Consider the following 18579-nt stretch of genomic DNA (forward strand, 5'->3'; position numbering starts at 1 on the left):
AGGGTCATGTGACCCCTGACGTCAGCCAGCCGGCTCTGGTGATGACGTTTCGTTTACAGGCTTCTCCCTGCTTGAGGGAGTGGCCAGGCTCTGTAAACAAAACGTCAGAGCCTCTGGTGCCCGCCCCTCTCCAGCTCTTCTAACACTGCCTCGGCTCTGGTATGCGATCGCTCATGCGCAGTACATACCAGAGCCGAGGCGATATCTTCTCCGGCAGCAGAAGTGGCGTACCTACCATATAGGCAGACCACGCAGCTGCTATGGGGCCCGTGAGAAAGAGGGGCCCGAAGTGGAGGAGAGGCCCCGCCCCCTAATTGCTCCTGTTTATCTTTCTAAAGCTAAAGGACCTTTGATGATGTCATCAGAGGTCCTGTAAGGGAACTGCACAGTGTAAAGTGTAGTTCCCAGGTTAGAACAGTGCATCTGCCAGGACCTGTGATGACATCATCTTCAACATCACAGGTCCTGCAGAATCTAGCAAAGGAACTGCACCAAAAATGGTGTAGTTCCTAGGTTTCAAAGGTATATCTGCCAGGACCTGTGATGACATCATCACAGGTCCTTCAACCCCTAACAGCAAGTATTAGAAGTTCAGAAGCAGCTCTGCATGGATCCATACAGACTGGAATGGAGTGGTAAGAGGAGGTCCTCCACTTCTCATCATTTACCCCCCCCCCCCTCCATGCCCTGTTTTTACTCATTGCTCACTCATGTATAATACTTCAGACAGTTACAGTGACCACTACCTCATGTACCTCACACACACAGTGACCATAATGTATTACTGACCACATATTTCTGTAAACACTGCATCTGCAGTATTATACCTTCTATGTCTCACATCAATACACTGCTCTGTGTGTAATAAAAATATATATATATATATATATATATATATATATATATATTATACACATATACACACACACACACACTGCATATATTACACAGTATTATACATGCAATATGTACAGATATATAGTATACAGTGGGATGCGAAAGTTTGGGCAACCTTGTTAATCATCATGATTTTCCTGTATAAATTGTTGGTTGTTACGATAAAAAATGTCATTTAAATATATCATATAGGAGACACAAACAGTGATATTTGAGAAGTGAAATGAAGTTTATTGGATTTACAGAAAGTGTGCTATAATTGTTTAAACAAAATTAAGCAGGTGCATAACTTTGGGCACCACAAAAAATGAATGAAATCAATATTTAGCAGATCCTCTTTTTGCAGAAATTACAGCCTCTAAACGCTTCCTGTAGGTTCCAATGAGAGTCTGGATTCTGGTTGAAGGTATTTTGGACCATTCCTCTTTACAAAACCTCTTTAGTTCATTCAGGTTTGATGGCTTCCGAGCATGGACAGCTCTCTTTAAGTCACACCACAGATTTTCAATTATATTCAGGTCTGGGGACTGAGATGGCCATTCCAGAACATTGTACTTGTTCCTCTACATAAATGCTTTAGTGGATTTTTGCTCAGTGTTTAGGGTCGTTGTCTTGTTGAAAGATCCAGCCCCGGCGCAGCTTCAGCTTTGTCACTGATTCCTGGACATTGGTCTCCAGAATCTGCTGATACTGAGTGGAATCCATGCGTCCCTCAACTTTGACAAGATTCCCAGTCCCTGCACTGGCCACACAGCCCCACAGCATGATGGAACCACCACCATATTCTACTGTAGGTAGCAGGTGTTTTTCCTGGAATGCTGTGTTCTTTTTCCTCCATGCATAATGCCCCTTGTTATGGCCAAATAACTCAATTTTAGTTTCATCAGTCCACAGCACCTTATTCCAAAATGAAGCTGGCTTGTCCAAATGTGCTTTAGCCCACCTCAAGCGGCACTTTTTGTGCTGTGGGCGGAGAAAAGGCTTCCTCTGCATCACACTCGCATACAGCATCTCCTTGTGTAAAGTGCGCCGAATGGTTGAACGATGCACAGTGACTTCATCTGCAGCAAGATGATGTTGTAGGTCTTTGGTGCTGGTCTGTGGGTTGACTCTGACTGTTCTCACCATTCGTCGCTTCTGTCTATCCGAGATTTTTCTTGGTCTGCCACTTCGAGCCTTAACTTGAACTGAGCCTGTGGTCTTCCCTTTCCTCAATATGTTCCTAACTATGGAAACAGACAGCTGAAATCTCTGAGACAGCTTTCTGTATCCTTCCCCTAAACCATGATGGTGAACAATCTTTGTCTTCAGGTCATTTGAGAGTTGTTTTGAGACCCCCATGTTGCTACTCTTCAAAGAAAATTAAGAGAGGAGGGAAACTTACAATTGACCCCCTTAAATACTCTTTCTCATAATTGGATTCACCTGTGTATGTAGGTCAGGGGTCACTGAGCTTACCAAGCCAATTTGAGTTCCAATAATTAGTTCTAAAGGTTTTGGAATCAATAAAATGACAACAGTGCCCAAATGTATGCACCTGCCTAATTTTGTTTAAACAATTATAGCACACTTTCTGTAAATCCAATAAACTTCATTTCACTTGTCAAATATCACTGTGTGTGTCTCCTATATGATAGATTTAACTGACATTTTTTATCGTAACAACCAACGATTTACAGAGGAAAATCATGACGATTAACAAGGTTGCCCAAACTTTCGCATCCCACTGTATACCGCAGTGCACTGATATGTGAGGTACAAGGTATAATAGATGCAGTGTGTACAGATATATAGTATATACAGCAGTGTACTGATATGTGAGGTACGAGGTGTCAATACACTGCTGTATTTACTATATACTAGGGATCGACCGATTATCGGTTTGGCCGATATTATCGGCCGATATTGAGGATTTTGACCGTTATCGGTATCGGCATCTATTTTGCCGATATACCGATAACGTATGGGGAACACAGAACGCGCTGCTCTCAGCGCTCTCTGTGTTCCCTCCGCAGCACAGGGGAGAAGGAAGCAGTGTCTCCTCCCCCTGTGCTGCTGCTGCCGCCAATGAGAGGAGAGAACAGAGAAGGGGAGGGGCTGTGGCCACTGCGCCACCAATGAAGATAAGCTTTTCATTCATTCATATACAGGAGGCGGGAGCTGGCTGCAGAATCACATAGCCGGCTCCCGACCTCTATGAGCGGAAGCTGCGGTCCGCGGTAGTTAACTCCTCAGGTGCCGCGGATCGCAGCTAACGCTCATAGAGGTCGGGAGCCGGCTATGTGATTCTGCAGCCAGCTCCCGCCTCCTGTATATGAATGATTGAGAGACTTATCTTCATTGGTGGCGCAGTGCGCCCCCCCCCAAGCCCCCCAGTATTAATCATTGGTGGCGCAGTGCGCCCCCCACCCCCATCCCAATCCCGGCCAATAGTAAAAACATTGGTGGCGCAGTGCGCCCCCCCACCCAGTATTACTCATTGGTGGCAGTGGCCACAGGATCCCCTCTCCCCTCCTCCTCCGATCGGAGCCCCAGCAGTGTAAGTCTGGGGCTCCGATCGGTTACCATGGCAGCCAGGCCGCTATTGAAGCCCTGGCTGCCATGGTAAGCTCAATGCTGCTGTGTGCACTATGCACAGAGCAGCAGGGACAGTGTGAGCTCCTATTCACCCTGACAGAGATCTATCAGGGGGAATAGGACAAGGGTTCTAGTCCCTAAGGGGGCTAAAAGTTAGTTTAAAAAAAACACAAAAATATTAAGTATAAATGAAAAAGACTTATAAAAAAAAAAAAAAATACATACAATAAACAAAAAAAATACACATTAACAATAAACATATTAATTTTCAGCAGATTTGTGTAGGAATTTTTTTTTCTCTCAAAAATGAAAATTCCCAGAATATCAGTATAAATTATCGGCTATCGGCCTGAAAGTTCACAAATTATCGGTATCGGTCCTAAAAAATCAATATCGGTCGATCCCTACTATATACCTGTACACACTGCATCTATTATACCTCGTACCTCACATATTACACTACTGTGTATACTATATATCTGTACACACTGCATATATTATACCCTGTACCTCACATATCAGTACACTGCTGTATATACTATATACCTGTACACACTGCATATATTATACCCTGTACCTCACATATCAGAACACTAGGGAATATACGATATACCTGTACACACTGCATCTATTATACCTCTTTTGTGTGCCAGGGCTGTTTTGTAATCCCAATCCGGCCCTGATGGCATAAATTATAAAACGCAGCAGCAAGAATAGTTCATGGAACAAAAGGAGGGGCTATAAAAGGGGAATGGGGGCCTAATTTAGATTCCTGCTATGGGGCCCAGTGATTTTTATGTACGCCCCTGGGCAGCAGGGTATGTTTATAGCTCCTGCACTCACTGGGGCTAGAGGTGCCAGTTTTTACCCGTTCCCCACTGCATCTGGGGATCGTTAGTTCAGCCCTGTCCACCCACTAGTACACATTCCACATTGAACACCCCCTGGGAAAAATAAATAAATAATTGGCCATAATTTTATTTGATTCAGCTATATAAAATCCATATCTGCCACAAATATATGTATTTATCTAAGCAATATCCATATTGAATATATATTTGAATAATATAGATATTGCTTAGATACAGATAATGGTAATGGTATTTTCACACTAGCGGCAGGACGTATCCGACAGGCTGTTCAACCTGTCGGATCCGCCCTGCTGCTATTTGGCCGTGCCGCTGGACTGCCGCTCCGTCCCCATTGACTATAATGGGGATGGGGGCGGAGCTCCGGCGCAGAACGGCGAGAGGTCGCAGGACTAAGTCTACTTTCACACTTTCAGCATAGTGATCCGGCGAGCAGTTCAGACAACGGAACTGCCTGCCGGATCCGGCATTGCAAACCAACTGAAGGACGGATCCGTCCTTCCGGTCTGCGCATGCACAAACCGGGAAAACTGTGAAAAAGACTGACAGAGGGATCCGTCCATCCGCATGACAAGCCATGATCCGTTTTTGCAATGCATTTCTAGACGGATCCGCACCCGGATCCGTCTACAAATGCTGTCAGTTGTCACACTGAGGCTACTTTCACACTTGCGTTCAGAGAGGATCCGTCTGGTGTCTGCACAGACGGATCCTCTCCTATAATGCAGACGTTTGGATCCGTTCAGAACGGATCCGTCTGCATTATAGTTCTGAAAAAATTCTAAGTCTGAAAGTAGCCTGAACGGATCCGTCCAGACTTTACATTGAAAGTCAATGGGGGACGGATCCGTTTGAAATTGCACCATATTGTGTCAACTTCAAACGGATCCGTCCCCATTGACTTACATTGTAAGTCTGGACTGATCCGTTTGACTCCGCACGGCCAGGCGGACACCTGAACGCTGCAAGCTGCGTTCGGGTGTCCGCCTGCTGAGCGGAACAGAGGCCAAACGGTGCCAGACTGATGCATTCTGAGCGGATCCGCATCCACACAGAATGCATTGGGGCTCTACGGATCCGTTCGGGGCCGCTTGTGAGATCCTTCAAACGGAACTCACAAGCGGAACCCGAACGCAAGTGTGAAAGTAGCCTGATCGGCGGATCCAGCAGGCACGCAGCTCCGACGACGGAGCTGCCTTGCGGATCTGGCATTGCAAAACAACTGAAGGACGGATCCGTCCTTCCGGTCTGCGCATGCACAAACCGGGAATACTGTGAAAAAGACTGACAGAGGGATCCGTCCATCCGCATGACAAGCGGATAGACGGATCCGTTATTGCAATGCATTTCTAGACGGATCCGCACCCGGATCCGTCTACAAATGCTGTCAGTTGTCACACTGATCGGCGGATCCAGCAGGCACGCAGCTCCGACGACGGAGCTGCCTTGCGGATCCGGCATTGCAAAACAGCTGAAGGACGGATCCGTCCTTCCGGTCTGCGCATGCACAAACCAGGAATACTGTGAAAAAGAGAGGGATCTGTCCTTCCGGTCTGCGCATGCACAAACCAGGAATACTGTGAAAAAGACTGACAGAGGGATCCGTCCATCCGCATGACAAGTGTGTATTTATTTATTTTTTTGCAAAGTGCAGAGCAGGGTGAAGGAAAGGTCAGGTTGTTCACGCCCAGAAATATTCATGAGGCAGAGCTCAGGCATTGTTGTTACACGCCCCCTCAGCATTGTACTTCAGCATGTAAACAAAGCAATGACAGAACCATGAAAAGGTGTAAATATGGGTTTTAACTTGATGAAATCTAGCTTAACCAAATTATATGTATATCCTGATGGATTTTAAGTGTTTTTTTTATTTTTTTATTAACTCTGATAACCCCTTTAATTCTCGTGGGGCACCTAAAGGGTTAACAAAGTTTGTAAAATCAGTTTTGAATAGCTTGAGGATGTAGTTTCTAAAATGGGTGGTTTCTAATATGTAAGCACCAAAAAGTGACTTCATAACTGCACTGGTCCTGGAAAAATTGGGGTTTGGAAATGTTCTTAAAAATTGTAAGATTTGCTTCTAAACTTCTAAGCTTTCTAACGTCCCAAAAAAATAAAATGTCATTTTCAAAATGATCCAAACATGAGTAGACATATGGGGAATGTAAAGTAATAACTATATTTGGAGTTATTACCGTACTATCCATTCTAAAAGTAGAGAAATTGAAATTTGGAAATTTTTACACATTTTTGGTAAATTAAATTTTTTTACTCAATTTTACCACTGTCATGAAGTACAAAATGTGACTAGAAATCAATCTCAGAATGGCCTGGGAAAAGCGTTTTAAAGTTATTGCCACATAAAGTGACACAGGTCAGATTTGCAAAAATCAGCCTGGGATTTAAGGTGAAAAGTGGCTCGGTAGTAAAGGGGTTAAGAGTCCAGTGGGCGGTCCTACCAGTGATTGTCAACATTCTCTATTAGGGATGAGCGAATCAACTTTGGATTAAACATCCAAAGTCGATTTGCATAAATCTTCGTTAGAATACTCTACAGAGCGTGTGCTCCGTACAGTATTAGAATGTATTGGCTCCTATGAGCCAAAGTTATTACTTCGCGAAGTCTCGTGGGACTTTGCGTAATAACTTCATAAATTAATTTCTACTGTAAAAAAATAAAATTCAAAACTCGTATTTTAACGAAGTTTTAATGCGAATTGACTTTGGATGTTTCATCCGAAGTCGATTCGCTCATTCCTATTCTCTATGTTAGCTTCGCCTACTGGACTCCTAAGCATAGACAGAGCAGGGATGTAAACATAAAATAAAATAAATTCCCATAAAACTAAAATTCTTCACTTAATGATGCACTTTTTCCCCCCCAAAATTGAGGGAAAAGATGTTAGAGCATTTTATAAAGTGAACACTCACGAGAGCTTTCATTATGGAAGCACTCACTAGTATGTAGGAGGTGCAGGAAGTGGTGACTGTAGCGATGTACTCACCACTCCCTGGTCTTCCACAGGGCACCGTGCTGCACTGTCCTGACTGCGTACAGCATCGGGATGTAGCATGCGCACTATGACCTGACGCTGTATGCAGTCAGGCCATAGTGCAGCTTGGGCCTGGAGAAGGCCAGGGAGCGTGGCTGCAGGAGAGACTGCCAGACCTTCAGAGTAGCGTCGGAGCAGGGGAGCCAAGTTAATTTATTTATTTTAGCTCTGGTGGGAGTCTAATCTTAGGTCCTGATATAGGGGTCTGATCTGAGGTCTGATGAAAAAAAAAATGTTTGTTTGTTTTTTAACTTTCCTTTTCTAACACCCAGATGAGTCTTATAAAGCGAAAAATACGGTATAAATCAATTTGCTCTATAACATGCTGCCTGCAGCTCAGACACCATGTTCAATATGACAGGTTTCCTTTAAGAGACTTATTTTAAAGGAGTTGTCCAATGTTGACTTTTTTTAACCCCTTAGTGACCAGCCTGGTTTTGGGCCTTACTGACAAAGCATTTTTCTTCCATTTTTCATCTTTGCCCTCCAAGAGCTATAACTTTTTTATTTTTCCGTCTGTATAGCTGTATGAGGGCTTCTTTTCTGCGGGACAAGTTGTAGTTTTTAATGGCGCCATTTTAGGGTACACAACTTTCTGATTAACTTTTATTAACTCTTTCTGGGAGGGAGATAGGAAAAAAAAAAACAATACTGCCACTGAGTTTTTACTTTATAAATTTTGCGGCGTTCATTTTTCAGTATAAAAAAAACATTCATAACTTTATGCTGTGGGTCAATCCGATTACAGCAATACCAAATACATATATTATTTTTTTTTTACATTTTATTACTTTTGTGCAATAAAAACCCCTTTTTTTAAAGGAAAAAAAATCTTTTTGCATCGCCGCTTCCCAAGACCCATAACTTTTTTTTCTTTTTATGGAGTTGTGTGAGGGCTTGATTTTTGCGGGATAACTTGTAGTTTTCATTGGTATCTTTTTGGAGTACATGACGCTTTTTGATCACTTGTTATTAAGTTTTTTCAGTGGCAACTAAGGCTACTTTCACACTGGCGTTTCTGGGTCCACCTTGAGATCCGTTTCAGGGCTCTCACAAGCGGCCCAAAACGCATCAGTTCAGCCCCAATGCATTCTGAATGGATAAGGATCCGTTCAGAATGCATCCGCTTTTGAGGCGAACACTAAAACGCAGCTTGCAGCATTTTGGTGTCCGCCTGACACAATATGGCGCAATTGAAAATGGATACGTCCGCTATTGACTTTCAATGTAAGTCAAGACGGATCCGTTTTGACTTATACACTTTTTTTTTTAATGAATAATGCAAACGGATCCGTTATGAACGCATATATAAGCGTTTGCATTATCGGTGCGGATTCGTCTGTGCAGATACAAGACGGATCCGCACCAAACGCAGGTGTGAAAGTAGCCTAAGAATAAATTAGCAATTCTGTCTTTTTTTTACGGCGTTCACCGTACGGGATAATTTACATGATATTTATGTAGGGTGGTCGTCAGGGACACGGCGAAATTAAACACATGGGGGGGGATTATTTTCTTTTTTTTCATTGAAAAACGTATTTTCAATGGAAAAAAAAGCGGTGACTGTAATTTTTAATTAGTAAATGGTTTTTTTTTTTTTTACTTTTTGTTTCTTTACCACTTAATAGTTCCACAATGCACTATCCCTATGGTGCATTGCTTCAGAACTCATTGGACGGCGCTTCACAGTGCAGATAGACAATGACCCAAAGCATACTGCAAAAGCAACCAAAGAGTTTTTTAATGGAAAGAAGTGGAATGTTATGCAATGGCCAAGTCAATCACCTGACCTGAATCCGATTGAGCATGCATTTCACTTGCTGAAGACAAAACTGAAGGGAAAATGCCCCAAGAACAAGCAGGAACTGAAGGCAGTTGCAGTAGAGGCCTGGCAGAGCATCACCAGGGATAAAACCCAGCGTCTGGTGATGTCTATGCGTTCCAGACTTCAGGCTGTAATTGACTGCAAAGGATTTGCAACCAAGTATTAAAAAGTGAAAGTTTGATTTATGATTATTATTATGTCCCATTACATTTGGTCCCTTAACAAGTGGGAGGCACATATGCAAACTGTTGTAATTCCTGCACCGTTCACCTGATTTGGATGTAAATACCCTCAAATTAAAGCTGACAGTCTGCAGTTAAAGCACATCTTGTTCGCTTCGTTTCAAATTCATTGTGGTGGTGTATAGATCCAAAAATGTTAGAATTGTGTTGATGTCCCAATATTTATGGACCTGACTGTATACTGACATTGACCAGCAGGATGCGCCAGAGAGGCACAGCCTACTGGAAACTACTCAAGGCTGGCTTGGGGCCTTTATCAGAACCCAGCCAGCCTTTACACACTTCAGCACCCCACGAACGCATTTGCGGGGTTCCGATGGAAGACAGAGGGAGTCCACTCCCTCTGTCACCGCTTTAAATGTGGCGGCCAGTATTGCCTGCAGCATGTAAAGGGTTAAACAGCTCGGATCGGCACTCCTGCCGGTCTGGGCTGTTAGAGCAGGAGCGCATCTCTCATGTGAGAGCCGGGGACCCGTGCAGCGCTTAGGCTCCATTCACACGTCCGTGGTGTGTTGCGGATCCGCAACACACCCGCCCGGCACCCCTATAGAAATGCCTATTCTTGTCCGCAAGCCGCGGACAAGAATAGGACATGTTCTATCTTTTGCGGAGCTGCGGACCTGAAGATTGGGGCCGCGCTCCGCAAATGCGGATGCTGACAGCACACTGTGTGCTGTCCGCATCCATTCCGTCCCCATAGAAAATGAATGGGTCCGCACCCGTTCTGCAAAATTGCGGAACGGATGTGGACCCATTTGCGGACGTGTGAATGGAGCCTTAGACCGGCAGCCCAGGCTAAAGCCCCTTAATGACCGCTGTACAAAGGCGTATGGGTGGTCACTAAACCCGCACCAGACCTGTGAATAGAAGTACACTTACCTGCTCCCCGACATGTCTTCAAAGCACTTCTGGTACCTGCATGTAAACTTCCTCTATGGATGGGGTCGCTGCTGGGTCACATGCTGTTTGAGGACACGTAAATGCTAAGGCCAGTCATTGGCTGCAGCAGGACTCACAATCCCATCCCTAGAAGAAGTTTATATCAGGTGACCAGAAGTGCTGTGAAGACAGGTTGGGACCTATGGAGCCAGAACTGGGTGGCAGGTAAGTATACTTCTCTTCACAGGTCTGTTGGGGTAAAGGGGGGCAAATATCCTTTATAGACCCAGGTTTGTTTTCATTTCTTTCATCTTCACATTTGAAGGGCTTTTTTTTTATGGGGCAATTTGTATTTTTTTTAATGGCACTATATTAGAGGACATATAATGTATTAAGAAAACATAACTGCAAATGTATATTGTTTGTTTCCTACTTTTGCATATGAAAAACAAAATCATGTGTTCTGTTTGTCACCATAACTTTTTTTTATTTTTCTGTCTACGGAGTTGTGCAAGGGCTCGTCTTTTTTTGTGAAATGAGTTGACATTTTCATTACCACTCACCACCGATCCCACCAGGTGCAGAGCGGTGTAATACAGCCCTACTCCTGCTGCTGATCCTTTAGGAGCCACCACAAAATTACAATGATAACTAGCAACTGACCAAGTTATATACGTTTTGTCGCTGGTCAGGAACCAGTTAATGTAGTAAATTTCAATCTGCATTATGGTAACTGTTCTGAGACAATCCATATAAACTGCAGCCTCCAGATCATGCCCACCTTAAGCTTCCAGGGAACATGGCGGAAACCTGGGAGAACAAACAGGCTCCACAGAGCATACACGGTGGCGGTCCCGCCGACTATAGCCCATGGTGCTTGCGAGTGAGATTCTTCATTAAAAAGGAATTTGGTTGAATTAGTGTCGATGCTATCTTCCATCCTTCATGCAACAACCCTGCAATCAGAAAATGAGGACTGGGCGATAAATCTGCTAGGGACAAAAAAAACAACAACAACACAGATTTCTCTATATACCAGGAACATACAGAGCATAATACCAGACACTCCATTCTTATACCTGCAGAGAATGTCAAGCGACTCATTCTAGGCTAATATGGCAATGAGGACTTCTCTGAAAACAGTACACATTCTCTGTTTGGGGAGCTCCATTGGGTGAAATACATTATCTAATAGGACTATACAAGGTGCTGATTAAAACACAATTCCCCATGTTGAAGAGTCCAGTCCAGCCCTTGTAGGCGTAACACCCCCACAAAGAGATGACTCCAAGGTATCAGTGGTGTTCCTCCCCATTTTGGGGTCATGTAACAGGACATGGCTGCAGGAAAGCAATGTCACCACAATACAGTAGATGCATTGATAAGCCCCCTGGGGAGGAGGCCAGGTCTCTCCTAGGGCAGGCATGCACTCCTATGGCTACGTGCACACGACGGATACACTGTCGGTTTTTCATCCCCATTTTGCATCAGTGTGTGCATCCATTTTCCAGCTGTCTATCCATTTTTAAAAGCCGTTTGCATCCATTTTAACAGTCGTATTCAGGACCATACTGAGGCCCTGCAGCACCATCAGTATATATTATGCGGCCCCTCTGTAGTGCCCCCAGGAAATAAATAAATATATATATCGGCTCGCAGAGCCTTTCTCAAGCATCAAACATAAGTGTAACACAAAGTATAAATCGACCAACATGATTAGGGGGTGGAGCAATCAATGAACATGATCATTACAGTTAAAAATGTATAAAAAGTGAATATAATGTGACGTGACAATACAATATATAGCAGTGGTAGTACAGCACATGATTGTATATCAATGACAAAAAATGTATAATGATACAGTGCAAACAATGAATAAACCCCATAAGTGGCATCAATATAAATCAGCTCAACATAATTACATTAGATTAAAAGCAGGAGGAGCAAAGGATAAGACCAGTAACATACCACATGGAACCATCATACATCCACATGCGGTCAATGGCCAAACTTGGCGTCTGTCACCTACCAATGCGCAGGCGTCAGGTTGCGTCTCAACAGTGTGATGTCACGCCGTGCCCGAGGTAGACGTCCCGCACATCACCTCCCCATTCGGACACAGTGAGACCGGAAGTAACTGCCGGTATTCCAACGCGCATGCCCACATGAAATCATGTCCGGAAGCGCCATGTTGGATACTGGCAAAGTCACCCAAAGTTGTACATTTCTTGTAATAACGGCCCGCAGGAAGCAAAGAAGGACGTGGACACTCCTATTCAAGGGGCTACAGCATCCTAATAATGGGCATGCAGTATAAGCCTGATCGAGACTACCGTGTCAATCATGTACTCAGGCGCCGCCCCTCTTTTTACCTCACATGCAATTCTAATTTTGTGATTTATGTCTTAAGTCGCCCCTGCAAATTGTTATATGTAGGAGAGACATCCACCGATCTCAAAACCCGTTTAAATAACCACCGATCCACTATCAGGAAGAAACGCCAGGATTTACCCATTCCCAAACACTTTGTAGAGATGAACCATTCTGAGAAACAATTAAAATGTGGGATCATTGACCATATTCCCCTACCTAGACGTGGAGGTAATAGAATCTTGCTATTAAAAAAGAAGGAATTATTTTGGATACACACATTAAATACCTTGAGACCCAATGGTCTGAATATAGATTATAACTTAGGGGTTTATTCGTAAGGGGTTGGCTTGCCTCATAATGTCCTTTTGTATTTTCTGTTCTGTTTTAGTCCTGTAGTGGTGTTGGATGTTATACATAAGTGTTCATATAAGATCTTACTCATGATCCTATATTTTTTTTCTTTTATAGAATCTTTGATACAAGAAGGGGAACAATATGGAGAAGATAATAGCATACCATATGGATAAACATCGTTATCCCATGCCTGTCCAGTATTACTACGTTATGGCTATTTTCCTTTGTTTGTGCTATGGCCCAGGTTGAGCCTCGATAGATATATCTAGAAGTTGTAGAACATATCCCAAGTTGTCAGGAGAACCCTGTTTTTGGCTGTGGCAGGAGGCGTGTATGGGGCGGCGCCTGAGTACATGATTGACACGGTAGTCTCGATCGGGCTTATACTGCATGCCCATTATTAGGATGCTGTACCCCCTTGAATAGGAGTGTCCACGTCCTTCTTTGCTTCCTGCGGGCAGTTATTACAAGAATTGTACAACTTTGGGTGACTTTGCCAGTATCCAACATGGCGCTTCCGGACATGATTTCATGTGGGCATGCGCGTTTGGAATACCGGCAGTTTATTTACGGTCTCACTGTGTCCGAATGGGGAGGTGATGTGCGGGACGTCTACCTCGGGCACGGCGTGACATCACACTGTTGAGACGCAACCTGACGCCTGCGCATTGGTAGATGATAGACGCCAAGTTTGGCCATTTACCGCATGTGGATGCATGATGGTTCCATGTGGTATGTTACTGGTCTTATCATTTGCTCCTCCTGCTTTTAATCTAATGTAATTATGTTGAGCTGATTTATATTGATGCCACTTATGGGGTTTATTCATTGTTTGCACTGTATCATTATCAATTTTTTGTAATTTATATACAATCATGTGCTGTACTACCACTGCTATATATTGTATTGTGTCACATTATATTCACTTTTTATACATTTTTAACTGTAATGATCATGTTCATTGATTGCTCCACCCCCTAATCATGTTTGTCTATTTATACTTTGTGTTAGGCCTCATGCACACGACCGTTGTTGTGTTCCGTTCCGCAAAATGGGGTTCCGTTGTTCCGTGATCCGTTTTTGTTTCCGTGTGTCTTCCTTTATTTTTGGAGGATCACCAGACATGAAGGAAAGTAAAAAAAAAAAGTCTAAGTCAAGTTTGCCATGCAAATGATAGGAAAAAAGCGGACGCGGATGACAATCTTGTGTGCCTCCGCGTTTTTTCACGGTCCCATTGACTTGAATGGGTCCACGAACCGTTTCCAGTGAAAAAAATAGGACAGGTTATATTTTTTTGACGGACTAGAACCACAGATCACGGACGCGGATGACAAACGGTGCATTAGCCGAGTTTTCAACTGACCCATTGAAAGTCAATGAGTCCGCAGAAAATCACGAAAAACTAAACAACGGACACGGAATAAAACAACGGTCGTGTGCATGAGGCCTTACACTTATGTTTGATGCTTGAGAAAGGCTCTGCAAGCCGAAACGTTGCCTCACTGTGCCACTGTGGCTGAATAAAACACAATTTTTTCTACTACAAGTGCTGTCCATTTCCATATATATACACACAGTACAGACCAAAAGTTTGGACACACCTTCTCATTCAAAGAGTTTTCTTTATTTTCATGACTATGAAAATTGTAGATTCACACTGAAGGCATCAAAACTATGAATTAACACATGTGGCATTATATACATAACAAACAAGTGTGAAACAACTGAAAATATGTCATATTCTAGGTTCTTCAAAGTAGCCACCTTTTGCTTTGATTACTGCTTTGCACACTCTTGGCATTCTCTTGATGAGCTTCAAGAGGTAGTCCCCTGAAATGGTTTTCACTTCACAGGTGTGCCCTGTCAGGTTTAATAAGTGGGATTTCTTGCCTTATAAATGGGGTTGGGACCATCAGTTGCGTTGAGGAGAAGTCAGGTGGATACACAGCTGATAGTCCTACTGAATAGACTGTTAGAATTTGTATTATGGCAAGAAAAAAGCAGCTAAGTAAAGAAAAACGAGTGGCCATCATTACTTTAAGAAATGTCAGCTGAAAAATTGGGAAAACTTTGAAAGTAAGGTCTATTTGACCATGAAGGAGAGTGATGGGGTGCTGCGCCAGCTGACCTGGCCTCCACAGTCACCGGACCTGAACCCAATTGAGATGGTTTGGGGTGAGCTGGACCGCAGAGTGAAGGCAAAAGGGCCAACATGTGCTAAGCATCTCTGGGAACTCCTTCAAGACTGTTGGAAGACCATTTCAGGGGACTACCTCTTGAAGCTCATCAAGAGAATGCCAAGAGTGTGCAAAGCAGTAATCAAAGCAAAAGGTGGCTACTTTGAAGAACCTAGAATATGACATATTTTCAGTTGTTTCACACTTGTTTGTTATGTATATAATTCCACATGTGTTAATTCATAGTTTTGATGCCTTCATAGTCATGAAAATAAAGAAAACTCTTTGAATGAGAAGGTGTGTCCAAACTTTTGGTCTGTACTGATATATATATATATATATATATATATATGCCCCCATAGTCCTCCCAGTATCTATAATGCCCCCCCCTTTGTGCCCCATTATCTATAATGCAATTACATATATGTGTATATATATTACAGCCCCTTTTGTGCCCCATATACAGTGCCATTCAAAAGTTTGGGCACCCCTGGTCACAATTACTGTTACTGTGAACAATTAAACCTTTATATGAACTTTTCATATGATGTCCCTAATGCCCTAATAAAACTATTTGTAATATACTTTATTCAATCAATATTCTAATTTTATGACACTTTTTCCTCCCTAAAGTGCTCCATTCAATGTGCGCTTAAAACTCTGTTCTCCTTACACCGCAGACAGCTCAGCGGCGTATGGAGTACAGGCTGTGAAATTAATTAATACAAATGGAACGTGTCATCGTTAACTTTATGCCTTTTGGATATCACTTCAACTTGCTTAACTGTTCACAGTAACAGTAATTGTGACCAGGGGTGCCCAAACATTTGCATGCCACTGTATATAATGAGCACCACGACAAAAAAGAATAGTCCTCTCACCACTTGCAGACACGGAGACACTCACGCCTCACTGGAGGCAGCAGGGCCTGATGTTCCCAGTGTGCTGTCGCAGTTTTTTCAGCCGGCGTATATACTGCCATAGATGCAACTAGGTTATGATCAGGCGCATGACACCTACTACGGCAGTGCAGGGGAGAAAATAAGACTGGCTTAAAAAGCCGGTCTTAGTAAATGTGCCCCACTGAGTGAATGCAGCCTTACACCCCTTTCACACGGGCGAGAATTCCGTGCGGATGAACGCATTGCACCCGCACTGAATCTGGACCTATTCACCTCAATGGGGCTGTGCAGATGAGCAGTGATTTTCACGCATCACTTGTGCGTTGCGTGAAAATCGCAGCATGTTCTATATTCTGCGTTTTTAACGCAACGCAGGCCCCATAGAAATGAATGGGTTTGCGTGAAAATCGCAAGCAAGTGCGGATGCGGTGAGATTTTCACGCATGCTTGCTAGGAAATGATGTAAGTAAATTGATAAATGTCAATTTACTGTATTATTTTCCCTTATAACATGGTTATAAGGGAAAAAATTAGCATTCTTAATACAGAATGCTTACTAAAATGTGGCTTTAGGGGTTAAAAAATAAATCAACTCACCTCATCCTGTTGTTCGCGCAGCCGGCATCATCTTTCTTCTTCTTTCAGGACCTGCGAAAGGACCTTTGGTGACGTAATCGCGCTTACCACGTGGTGAGCGCAGTGACGTCAGCACAGGTCCTGCTGAATGAAGATAGAAGATTTCTATCTTCATTCAGCAGGACCTGCGCTGACGTCACCGCGCTCCGTCAAAGGTCCTTGAAGAAGAAAGAAGACTATGCCGGCTGCACGAATAATAGGATGAGGTGAGTCAATTATTATTATTTTTTTAACCCCTCAAGGCACATTTTAGTAAGCATTCTGTATTCAGAATGCTATTATTTTCCCTTATAACCATGTTATAAGGGAACTTAATAAGATATACAGAACACCTAACCTGAACTTCAGTGAAGAAGTCCGGGTCTGGGTACCACAGTCAGTTTTTTATCACGTGCGTGCAAAACACATTGCACCCGCACGATAAAAACTGAACTTTGGAACGCAATCGCAGTCAATACTGACTGCAATTGTGTACCTACTCGCACGATTTTCCCTGATCGCAGACGCAACGCATCTGGACCTAATCCGGGCACGCTCGTCTGCAAGGGGCCTTAAAAGGGTTGTCCAGGATTGGAGACATGGGTGTACATGTACAATGGTCCCCTAAATATTACATTCATGCCTGTCCTTCCCTTACCAGACATTTCTGATGGCCCTTTTTCACTTCACAAATTTTCAGCCGGAAGTGCAGTTTCTATCACCATCAGTGACGTACCGGGTCCCTTTCTGCATAGCGAAGCCTCTCCTTCCGCTTCACAAGGAGCCCGGTGACGTCACAGTCAGCCTCTAATTATTCAAAGCGCATGGAGGGGCAGTAGCTAGGCGGCAACAGACCGCGCTAAGCCACGCCCCTCTGGTCCGGTGACGTCACCGGGCAGGGCGCATTCTTAGCAAGGAAGGAGGCGTTTAGGGGCGTGACTAAGGCGGAGGTATAGTTGCGGCAGGAGGCGGCATATGAATTAGGGGGGGTGGCTGCACGGAGGAGCCGGCACACACTCGAAACAACGCGATGCTGCGCTGGGACCCAGAAAGCATCAAGACAGGAAGTTACCGCACACAAACAGAGAGGTAAACAATCAGTGGGGGACTGTAGGAGCCCTGCTGAAGTGTAAAAATACCTAAAAACATCTGGGGGGACCTTCAAACCGCTATTAATAGTGATTTAACTGGTTTTAAAAAAAAGTCTTGATCCCGGACAACCCCTTTAAAAGAGGACCTGTCACCACAAAATGCAGTGCAATCTGCAGGCAGCATGTTATAGAGCAGGAGGAGCTGAGCAGACTAGGAAAAGACTCTGCTATTTCTGATCTCAGCAGTACACGGGGGAGGTGTTACCAATGACTGGCAGCATTCTGTGTAAGGCCATGATCACACGTGACTGATTAGCTGAGGATTTGCGCGCGATAAACTACAGCGCTGTACAGTACCAGAAAAGTGGATAAGAATTTCTGAATGCTCATTCACACGCTGCGTAAAAAAAAAAAAATGCTGATTTTTGCGCTGGATTTTCAATCACATTTAAACCCAGCCTAAGGCCACCTTCACACAGTCAGTGTTTGATCAGTGATTTCCATCAGCGATTGTAAGCTAAAACCAGGTGCGGGTCAAAAACACGAACAGGTGCAAATCTTGCCATTATACCTCATCTCTGTGCAGCCTCATCTCCAGGTTTTAGTTCACAATCACTGATGGAAATCACTGATAAAATACTGAACAAACACTGACTGTGTCAAAGCCTGGTTCACACCGTCAGTGTTCCATCAATGATTGTGAACCAAAACCAGGTACTGGTCAA

At 43.7% G+C, this 18579-nt stretch overlaps 1 protein-coding gene across 2 annotated transcripts in view; it reads right to left on the reverse strand.

Moving 5' to 3' along the window:
• LOC120992368 (adenine nucleotide translocase lysine N-methyltransferase-like) overlaps positions 1-18579 on the reverse strand; it is a 75489-nt gene that overhangs the window by 54257 nt on the left and 2653 nt on the right. For both annotated transcript variants that reach the window (XM_040421309.1, XM_040421308.1), the window contains exon 2: positions 11124-11298. In XM_040421309.1, the coding sequence (XP_040277243.1) occupies positions 11124-11282 (159 nt within the window). In that variant the 5' untranslated portion in view covers positions 11283-11298. The remainder of the gene's footprint in view (positions 1-11123; positions 11299-18579) is intronic.

The sequence above is a fragment of the Bufo bufo genome, chromosome 2, assembly GCF_905171765.1.
Source record: "Bufo bufo chromosome 2, aBufBuf1.1, whole genome shotgun sequence".
Taxonomy (NCBI): domain Eukaryota; kingdom Metazoa; phylum Chordata; class Amphibia; order Anura; family Bufonidae; genus Bufo; species Bufo bufo.